This window comes from Peromyscus eremicus, chromosome 7 (assembly GCF_949786415.1).
Source record: "Peromyscus eremicus chromosome 7, PerEre_H2_v1, whole genome shotgun sequence".
NCBI lineage: Eukaryota > Metazoa > Chordata > Mammalia > Rodentia > Cricetidae > Peromyscus > Peromyscus eremicus.
Window position 1 is genome coordinate 39,426,105 of NC_081422.1, and position 11,158 is coordinate 39,437,262.

Genomic DNA, 11,158 nt, shown 5'->3' on the forward strand with positions numbered 1-11,158 from the left:
CATGGGTTTAATCCCTGAGTATTGCCAAAGTTGGGTAATGGCGTCACAAGTTCTGGCCCAGCTTGGGCTACATCATGAGACTGTCTCAAACTGTAAAATAAAACTCAAAAAGATTCCGGGCAATTGCTTACTGCCTGGGCTGTTACTCTCTTCCCTGTTAAAATGGTACCCCTTCCCAGAGGGTTGTGGAGATGAAAGGATAACCAGGAAAGTACTTTGCAAACTGCGCTGAGGTTCGAAGGTGTCCTGACCAGGGAAAGGATCTCGCCTTGAGATTGGTTTGGTTTCTTTCTGCTGAGTCTCAGGAAAGACTGCCGGCGTCATGGGTGGAACTGGGTTCCCAGAGGGGCCGAAGGAACTCCCATTCTTTCTGGAAGTTGCACTGAGCCAGGTCCCTAGGTTATGCAGGCCCGAGGGCGAGAATCACAGCAAGCTATTTTCTACGCTCACTTCCTAGGCAAGACTATAGCCTATTTTAAAAGGGTGTGTGTATGGCCAAGCCCAGAGCAGCTTGGGACACTTCAAATTGGCACCACCTCCTCTGGCTGCTTCTGGAGCCATCCGGAGGCCAGGCCTCGGTCAGATGAACGGAAAAGTAAAGAGAGGACCGCGGAGACTGAGACCTTTGCGCAGAGGGTTGGAGTGTGGAGGAGGGCGGGAGGGAGAACCGGGAGGAGGGAGCTGGGTGCGGAGGCCCCACCTTTCATTCCAGCGCTGCACCGGCCGGGGCGGGATGAGTCACGGCTGGCTGGCTGTGCTGTGCACCTTCCCGTAGGTGAGGGACTCAGACCTCTCTGGGAGAAAACTGCGGTGCCCGCTCGTCCTGGCTTTGGCCTTGGCAGGGTGCTGGAGCCCTGGGTCTGCCGGGTCTGGCCTCTGGGGCCACGGCTGGCTTTCCCTGATGTATGGAAAGAGCCCTGCGCGTGTGCTTCCACTTCTCCTGGGCTTACAGCTCACAGGTAAGAACTGGCGGGCTTCTAGTTTTTTACCTCCACCGCCCACTCTGTGTAAAGATAGAGCTCATGGCTTGAAGAAGTCTCAAGGGCGCTGTTGGGAGCCCCAGACCCGGCTGCAGTTCGTTCTAGTCCAGATTGCCCCGAAACTTCAGTTCGGTGGGTTGCTTTGGGGCAGTGCTTTGGGCAAACAGGTTTAGGTGTGTTTGGCCGCTCGTGATTCAGGCACAGACAGGGCTTTCTGATCTCAGGTTACACACCATCTTTGTGTGGCTGCTCTCAGCCTCGGGCTGCTGGCTAGATTTGGCCCTTGGATTTCTGTGGGAGGATTTTGTCTGCAGCACCACGGAGCAAACCTAGATTATCAGAGCGAGAGCCCCGCTGTGGTTTTGAAGCGGTCCCAATGCACACACCGAACTTGTAAATACGCCACGTGGTGTAAGTGTTCCAGGGGCGCAGGCAAGCGCAGCTGCTGGGGTGGATTAACCTGCAGGCTGGTAGCAGTCCTAAGTAAGTCTGCATGCTGGAAAACGTACCTGCCTGGAGACGTTTTTTTTTTTTTAAACATATGCTTTATTGCTTGATCTTACTACTCCATGTCTGACCAACGTTTGGATTTTTTTTTCTGCCTTCCATCTTATTGGCTGATCTTTGTAGTTTGTGGTTATAGTTCTGAAGTTGGTACCGTGAGGCTGTGAAAAAAGTGAGCGTACCAGGTAGTTTGCTGGGCAGAACTTTTAATTGGCCCTCGGGATGGGAGGGTCAAGGTTGTGTGTAGGTGGGAGTGTATGCAGACCTCAGGCGAAGTGAGTTTGGAGGCTGGCTTATTTGGAAGGTGTCAGCGGGGTTTTTTTTTTCTTCCTTCAATGCTACACCTGATGTCAACCTTTTTCCTGCCTTTCTTGCAGCTCTTCGCCCTACAGCAGCTGTGGAGATCTACACCTCCGGGGCCCTGGAGGCAGTCAACGGGACAGATGTGCGGTTAAAATGCACTTTCTCCAGCTTTGCCCCTGTGGGCGATGCCCTAACAGTGACATGGAATTTCCGTCCTCGAGATGGGGGCCGTGAGCAGTTTGTAAGTAGATTCTTGTCACCTTCCAGCAGACCCTTGACTAGGGTGTATTTCAGGCAGTGACTCTCAACCTCGAGATCGTCCGACCCTTTCACAGGGGTCGCCTAAGACCATCAGAGGAAAACATAGATATTTACACTACGATTCATAACGGTACCAAAATTACAGTTCTCAAGTAGCATGGCTTGGGGGGGCGCCACAACATGAGGAACTGTATTAAAGGGTCTCAGCATTAGGAAGGTTGAGAACCACTGTATTAAGGCAATCCTTTTTTTCCCCTTGCCTTTCCTGTGTGGGCCACATGCCTGGGGTTAAGTTGGGAACCAGTTCTTGGGACAGAGAGTGATAGATCCGAGAAAAGAGAAGCCAAAGAGTGTTCCGAGGAGCTAGCTGGAGCGTTGGTCAGACTTGCTGAGGCTTCTCTTCCACCCTCACTATCTCAGCCTCCCACCCCATACAGAATGGGAGAGATCATCCTTTCTTCTCTGTAGGTGTTCTACTATCATATGGATCCCTTCAGACCCATGAGCGGACGGTTCAAGGACCGGGTGGTCTGGGATGGGAACCCTGAGCGGTATGATGTCTCTATCATCCTCTGGAAGCTGCAGTTCGACGACAATGGGACGTATACCTGCCAGGTGAAGAACCCACCTGACGTCGATGGTCTGGTAGGGTCGATCCGGCTCAGCGTGGTGCACACTGGTAGGTTTTAGGAAGTGAGAGCTGACCAAAAAAAAGTAAATTTAAAAAAAGTGCCATCTTTTGTGATGTTGAAAGGGAGAGAGGGCCTTGGGCTTCAGGGCTGGGAACTTCAGAGACTGAGGAGTCCTGGGGTGAAAAAATAAAGGCTTTGTTTGGTCATGGAAACAAAGTAAAGAGATCTGAGGAATCTGTGACAAGAGTGGCCTTGGGATCCTGAAAGGGACAGGAAGTAATTCTGATTAAAAAAAGACTCACAATAGGTCAGTTTATTCTCTCATTTATTCCAGATGCGTATTGAGTACCTGTGTGCCAGGCACAATGCAAAGTGCTTGGCACACACTCTCTCATTTAATCCTGACACACTACTAATAATGGTCACCAGTGTTCACTCAGTGCTCCCGGCTGTCAGGAGCTTCACACGATACATTTTATTTATTCTTTTAAGAACAATTTTAAAATTATTATTTTATGTGCATGGGTGGTTTGCTTGATGTATGTCTGTGTACCATTTAAGTGCCTGGTGCCCATGGAGGCCAGAAGAGGGTGTCAGATCCCCTGGAACTGGAGTTACAGACAGTTGTGAGCTGCCATGTGGGTGCTGGGAATCGAACCCTGGTCCTTTGAAAAAAGCAGCCAGTGCTCTTAACTGCTGAGTCATCTCTCCAGACTCATTTATTATGGACAGGCACAATTTATAGGAACTGGTTTTGCCCCCCTCACCCCCAGACAGGGTTTCTCTGTGTAGCTTTGGAGCCGGTCCTGGAACTCACTCTGTAGCCCAGGCTGGCCTCGAACTGTCTCTGCCTCCTGAGTGCTGGAATTAAAGGCATGCACCACTACTGCCTGGCTAATTTTTTTTAAATAAGCATCCAAGAAATGGATATTGTTATGTCTTAACATAGGAGGAAACTGAGATTCAATAAAAATAAATAAATAACCCAGGTCACACAGTTAATAAGATAGAGCTAGCTCTCATGCATATGTGTGTGTTTGAGAAAAGCTCTCTCTATGTAGCCTAGCCTGGCCTCAAACTTGAGATCCTCCTAACTCAGCTGCTTAAGAGTTGAGGAGGTGTGTGTTCTTAACTAACACACAGCATTGTTTAAAACATCTTTGTGTGTCAAGGGGTGTGATTGTTTCCTGTCATTGTTACCCAGATCACTTTAAAGCCGTCTTTCCAGGCTCTACCAAGAGACAGCTGTATGGTCTACATAAATCGTCTGAGCACTGAAAGAAATGATGCAGTATCTTCAGACCTCAGTTGATTTTGCTTTTTTCTGATAGGTTAGGCAAAAAACCTAAACTACAAACAAAAACAACAGAAAGCAAACAACAATAACAACAAAACCAACACACAAAAAGCAGTGGTTTAACTTGTCAGAATCACTATTGTTTTGAGAGCCTACAGAAGCCATGGCTCTGTTTCCTTACTTTAAGAAATGGATGGGGGTTGGGGATTTAGCTCAGTGGTAGAGCGCTTGCCTAGCAAGTGCAAGGCCCTGGAGTTCGGGCCTCAGCTCCGCAAAAGGAAAAACAAACAAACAAACAAAAACCAAGAAATGGATGCACACTTACAGAGACTCCATTTCTCTATTGTATGTGTATTGGTGTTTTACTTGTATGTGTATCTGTGCAGCACTTGTGTGCCTGGTGCCCACAGAGGCCAGAAGAAGGCATTGGATCCCCTGGAACTTCTTTAGCCTTCCTGATGGATTCTAGGCTGGAAACTCCTGGCATAGACATTCTCTTGATGTCCTTTCTGGCTCTTAGGGTTATTGTTTTACTTGTCTGTCTTCCTGGGGGATGGAAAACACACACACACACACACACACACACACACACACACACACACACATACACACACACACACGCACGCACACGCACAGTGCCGTGGGGATAATGCTTGTGACCTTTCATTTCTATTATAGTGACAGGAACACAGTAGGTGCTTTAAAGCCTGACTGAATGAAGGGGTGAGTAGAGTTATTCAGGACTGAGTTGGACATAGTTCTGACTAGGTTAGCAGTAACTTGAATTACCGGGCAGTTTAACTGACTCAGTGGTTCTCAGTACTTGGGTGTCATCACCATCCTGGAGGACATGTCCGAACGCAGATGGCTGAATTTACCCTAGTGCTTCTAGTCCAGCATGTTTGGGGTGGGGCCTGAGAATTTCACTTCAAAGCTCTCCAGTGGTGAGGTCACTGCTTCTAGAATCACACTAGAGAAGCCCTGATGTAGTCTGAGCAGGTTTCCTCTGCTGCCAAAGGCTACAACGTGATGTGCTATTTTATTCACAAAAGTAGGAGAAAGGAAGAGTCTGGTTGATGATGAGGTGCACTGTTACTGCCTTTAGATTTCACCTCACTTACTGCTCTGTCTTGCCTTTTTCTCCTCACAGTGCCCTTCTCTGAGATCTTCTTCCTGGCTGTGGCCATTGGCTCTGCGTGCGCAGTGATGATCATAATAGTAATCGCCGTGGTCCTCTTCCAGCACTTCCGGAAAAGGCGATGGGCGAAAAGGGCTGATAAAGATGAGGGGATAAAATCGTAAGGCTGAGTGAGCCCTGGTGGGAATGTCTGCTCGTACTCTTGGGGTGGCTCTTGGGATTTTTCAATGGGGCTAAACACCTGTTGAACAGTTGCTTTTACTTTTGACCAAATGTGTGAGAAGTTCCATTTCACAGGACAGATAAATTAGGACATGGGTCGTAACTTTACAAAATGCTTCTTAATGGGGCTTGAGAGATGGCTCAGTGGTTAAGAGCATAGACTGCGCTTGCAGAGGACCTGAGTTCGGTTTCCAGCACCCATATCTGGTAGCTCACAGCAGCTTTTGACTCAGGCTCCAGGATGCAGCACCTGTGGCCTCTGTGATCACCTGCACTTATGTGCACAAACCTGCATCCAGGTAGACACAGACACATAACTTAAAAACAAAATAAATCTTCAAACAGCAACAATAACAAAATCCAAAAGGGTTCTTAATTTTACAAAAGATCTCACCAAAGACATTCATTTATTATGTGGGATTTTTGGTAGCATAAAAAAGTGAACATGTGCCGCTTAAAAGAATCCTCTGTGAGGGGAAGTGCACTTGTAAGAGCCACAGGGCAAGGCACTCAGCAGTCACTGAATCGGTGGTTGGGCAAGTTTGCTGTGCTGACAGTGCTCACTGCACATTTTAAAACTGAGATAAAGTTTAGAAGCTATAACATTCACTTATCTAAGAAGAAGTGACGGCTTAACAGGTAAAAAACGCTGCCTGCTCTTGCAGAGGACCTGGGTTTGGTTCCCAGCTTCCATTCGGTGCCTCAAAACTGCCTGTGACTCCAGATCCAGGGGATCTGACGCCCTCTTTCGGTTTCTGTGGGTTCTGCACTTACATATTCACAGGCAAAACACTCAAATAAAATAAAAAATAAACCTTAGAAAGAAAATGCACCCTTTTAAATATACACAAAGTTGTGCAATAATCACCAATTCTAGAACCTTTTAAGCATTTGCCCCTGGAGAAACCCCCTGTCTTCTAGCCCTCGCTCCTCCTACCGGCTCGACAGCTACTCCCCTGCTCTCTGTCTGTGGGGTTGTGTCTATCCTGAGCGTTTAACGTAAGCAGAACCATGAAATACGCGACCTTTTGTATCTAGCTTCTTTTATTCAGTATGTTCTCAAAAGTTGTCAATGTTGTAAAATAGTCACTACTTCATAGTTTTTGTGTGTGCTATGTGCGTGTGTGTGCCCATGTGGAGGCCAGAGGTACACACTGGGTGTCTTCCTCTGTTGCTCTCTATGTTCTTTGAGACATGATCTCTCACTGAGCTTGGGGCTCACTGATTGGATAGACTGGCTGTCTAGCAAGCCTCTGGGATCCTTCTGTCTCCACCTAAGACTAAAGGGGTTCACTACCACACCTGAGGCTTTTTACATGGCACCAGGAGATCTGAACTTAGATCCTTGCACAGCAAGCAGTTTACACACTCAACTGTCTCCCCATCTTACTTCATTCTTTTTTATGGCTGTATGATGTTCCACTATAGTGGGCATACCACATATGGTTTGTCTATTCAGGTGATGGACATATAGTTTTTTTCTTCTTTTTGGCTATTATAACTAATATCAATCACAATGAACATACTCTATACCAATTTTTGTGTACACATACTTTAAATTCTCCCAATAATGAAAGGACATTGCCAAGTCATTGGTAACTATTGAATTTTTGGAGGAACTGACTAACCATTTTCCCGTAACAATCAATACATTCCTATCAGCAATGTATGGACGTTAGAATTTCTCCACATTCTCACCAGCATTCACTTTTCATTATTGCCCTCTAGTGGATGTGAGGTGTTGTCTCAGTGAGATTTTGATTTGCATCTTAGTGATGACTAATGGTCCGCCTCCACCTCCCATGTGTTTAGTGGCCGTTTATAGAACGTCTCTGGAAATGTGTCTGTTCAGATAGTCTGCCCAACTTCAAACTAAGATGGATGTCTTCTTATTGTTGAGCTATAAGGGTACCTGTCCCCTTTCACTTACATTACCTGAGATTGCTCCCATTCTGAGCTCTCTGCTCCTTCTTGAATATTATCCATTAAGACATAAAAGTTTTCAGTTTTCATGAAGTCCATCTCTTCTAAGAATTTTATATTTGTAGTTACATTCTTACATTTATATCTTTGGTGTATTTTGAGTTAAGTTTTATATATAATTGAGTGTCCATTCATTCTTTTGCATATGGATTTATAAGTACCTCAGAATCACTTATTTATTTTAATTAGTAAATAATTACTGAAATACATGTAACTCTTTGGGAAGCATCTAAGGAACCCATTGATGGCATTCTGGTTTGCAGAGAATATAATCAATAAAGAGGAGTTCTAGGCCAACCAAAAAATACCCCCCAAAAAAACCAAAAACAAAAAACAAGTCCCCCTTTTTGCAGAGGAGCATAGACATTAGAAGTAAGACGCAATAGTGAAGTACAGGTGTGCACATTAAACTTCCACCATACTATATCAGATCTCAGGGGACTTCTCTCACATTCTGAAGTGTCTGAGTTCAGACCCATAGGACATGTAGGGGCATCAGTATTATTACTTACACAGCACTGGCAGTTCAGCTCTCTGTAGCTTGAACAGACTCCAGGCATATGAACTTTTTCCTAAAGCATGGGGGCTGGGGCCGAGTACCTTACCTGGTGCTGCTCTGAGACCTGCCACCTTTGCTTCTTGTCTTGCTCACCTGACGTTTGGCTTCTCTTCCTTTGTTTCAGGAAAGAAGAGGAAAAACTCAAACAAGACAACAAGGTCTCCGTATATTTGGAAGACTAACACTGCAAGGTAAGGGTCACACATGGGTGACTTCTGTCTTCAGCTTGCCCGGCTGTTTGGCCCATCTTCCACATGGATGGATCTCTCTGGTCACTGTACATGGCCGATGACATTCCTATTTAGAAGGCAGATTGGTCTCCTATTGGCTTCGTAGATGACTTCGCCTTTCAGGGTGCTTGTGCATATGAGAGAACTCTACATTTTGAGGTTTAGGGGTTATATTAACCACCACCGATAATGAACTTCCAACATGTGAATAAATCATTTGTGTGTGTGTGTGTGTGTGTGTGTGTGTGTGTGTGTGTGTATGTGTGCATGTGGAGATCAGATGACAATCTCAGGTGCCATCTACTTTGGGTTATTGTTGTTGATGGTTTCTTGTGTGTGTGTCTATGTGTGAGTCTCTCACTGGCCTGGCACTTGCTGTTTGAGCTAGGCTGTGTGGCCACCAAAGCTTCTCTCTGCTCCACCAGTACTTGGATTCTCAGCATGTGCCACCATGCCCGGTTGTTTACATGGGTTCTGGTGATAGAACTTGGCTTTATTCCTGTATGGCAAGCACTTTGCCAACTGAACTATCTCTCCAGCCCCCCCCAATAAATCATTTTTAATGAAAAGATTTATATCTGATGGTTTGGTTTATATTATAAATCATTTATGGCATGGTGGTAAGTGACCTAAGGATCAGAGAGATGGCTCAGTGGTTAAGAACACTTCCTGCTCTTGCAGAGGTCCTGAGTTCAGTTCTTAGCACTCACATGGTGGCTCCCAACCATCCATAACCAGGTCCAGGGGATCCAACATCCTCTTCTGAACTCTTTCGGCACAGCACACCCATGGTGCACATACAAAAATGCAGGCAAAACACTCATTAAGTAAAATAAGTAAATCTGAATAACGTTTAAAGAAAATTTAACAAACTAATATCATCAAGTGTAGCCTGTGGTTTCTGATAGAAGATACAAATTTAAACAAATTACAAAAAGTTAGGAGGTTGGGCTTGGCATGGTGGTATAGTACTTGATTTTAATTCCAGCACTCAAGAGGAAGAGACAGGTGGACAGAGTTCAAGGCCAGCCTGGTCTACATAGTGAGTTCCAGGGCATCCAGGGCTACATAGTGAGGCCTTGTTTGAAAAAAAATAATGGAGATTGTAATTAAGATTTTGAATGTGAAGATGAGTGTGGATATTAGGGAGTTATTAGGTCTTATTAAGTGTATAATGGTATTATGGTATTATGGTTACAAAGGAAAACAAGTTTTAAAAATGTATGTTATAATATGTAGAGGTAAGTCTATAATTAAAAAAAAAAACTTGTCATAAAACAAAACAATAAACAATGCCAAAAAGAAAGGAAAAACTTTCAAGGTAAGCAGTACCTTACACATTGACTAATCTACTTTCCTTTATGTTGATTTAATCAATGGGGGAAGAAGGCATGGGGCGTAAGCATGTGAATGATCTGTAGTTACCCAAGTGTCCACGAAAGGCTCTTAGAAAAGAGTGGTGACACATGCCTATAATCCCAGCACTTGGGAGGCTGAGGCAGGAGGACAATTGTGAGTTCTAGGTCTGTCTTGGCTACACCCGTGAGTTCCAGGCCAGCCAGGGCTACGTAGTAAGATCCTATCTCAAGAAAACAAAACAGCACAAGAAAAGACACTGGATCTGAGAACCATGTAACACAGAGCAGGAAGTAAGTCCTTTGAAATTAAAAATCGAATTAGTGGGAGAGTAAGCTTACGAATATCTTCCATGAGGAGGGGGTTATGGATGTTGTGGGTGTGTGATGGGCACTGCCAGGTATTCCTCTTATACTCTTCTCAAGGACATTATCCTTTTAAACTCTTGTGTTCCAGGAAGCTGAGGATTTTCAAGGACATTAGTTCCCCTTGAAGTCAATGGAAACTTTTCCAGTGATGACCTATCATCCTGCAAGTTCTGCAGCTCAAACCTGCCTAGATGAGCAACGCCCCTGCCGAGCAGCTTAGGACTCTCCCTGAGCAGATGCCACTAGACTCCTGTGTACCTTCATTACTAGGGTTTTACCTAATTCCAGAGTGCGGATGTGTATTAGCTTTTGTAAAATGGGAAGTTACACTTTTGTCCTTCCATATGCCTGTGGGGTGTGACTCCTGTACTCCTGTGTGTATTGGCATCAAAGGGCAGGAGCGCCAGCTAGCCTGCCTGTCAGGACATTTCTTCTCACATTTGAGTTTCTTTAGAACAGCACAGAAGTGTGCTAAGGGGTCTGGAGAGATTGCTCAACCTCTAAGAGCACTGGCTGCTCTTACAGAAGACCCCAGTTCAGCACCCACATGTTGACTCACAACCATCAGTAACTCCAGTTCTAGGGGATGTGACACCCTCTTCTAGTGTCTGCGGGCACTGCATACATCTGGCACATGTACATACATGCAGGCAAAACCCCCATATGTAAAATGAAAATAAATTAAATCATAAAAAGGTGAGCTAAACCTCCTCCCAGCCATTTTGATGAATAGCAAACTCCAAATTCACACTGGAAGTCTGATTTTCATGGCTGTCCTTAAGCAATAGATACATCTTGTTTAACTGAATTTGTTCAGTATCCTAGGTTTATTGACAATTAATCCAAGGTTTGTTGGTGACAGTACAAGTCTAACCACAGTAACTACAGAAGGTCATGAGAACACCAGTATACCAGCAGATGCTACCAGAAAGAATCGCTCATGGCTGTTTTTATATTTATTTATTTTTAGACAAGTTCTCACTATGTATCACTGGCTGGTCTAGATCTAGCTATGTAGAGCAGGCCTTAAAGTCAGAGAGCCCTCCTGCCTCAGCTCTCAAGTGCTGGGGTTGAAGGTGCACCACCACGTCCAGCTCACTGCAGCTTTGTGTTGAGTACAGCTTGCTTACTGTGCTCTGTCTCCCTCAGCAGAACTCAGCTCATTTGTTGACTCTGTGATATTATTGTATTACAACTTAAAATTAATTTGGACTTGTGAAAAAGGCCAACCCAAGCAAATGATCATTTTGCACAGTCTTATGTAAGTGTGAGAACTGAAAGAAATTCTTTAAAGTTCTTTTGGTTTTAATTCACCTTGTTTTAAG

The 11,158-nt window shown here is 45.1% G+C and overlaps 1 protein-coding gene across 1 annotated transcript; it reads left to right on the forward strand.

Moving 5' to 3' along the window:
* Nucleotides 1-682: 682 nt before the first annotated feature.
* Mpzl2 (myelin protein zero like 2) lies at nucleotides 683-10,069 on the forward strand. The gene is made up of 6 exons (XM_059267740.1): nucleotides 683-959; nucleotides 1,862-2,028; nucleotides 2,517-2,727; nucleotides 5,128-5,275; nucleotides 8,004-8,070; nucleotides 9,922-10,069. The coding sequence occupies exons 1-5, from the start codon at nucleotides 902-904 to the stop codon at nucleotides 8,059-8,061; spliced, it is 642 nt and encodes a 213-aa protein (XP_059123723.1). The 5' UTR covers nucleotides 683-901; the 3' UTR covers nucleotides 8,062-8,070; nucleotides 9,922-10,069.
* The last annotated feature ends 1,089 nt before the right edge of the window (nucleotides 10,070-11,158 follow it).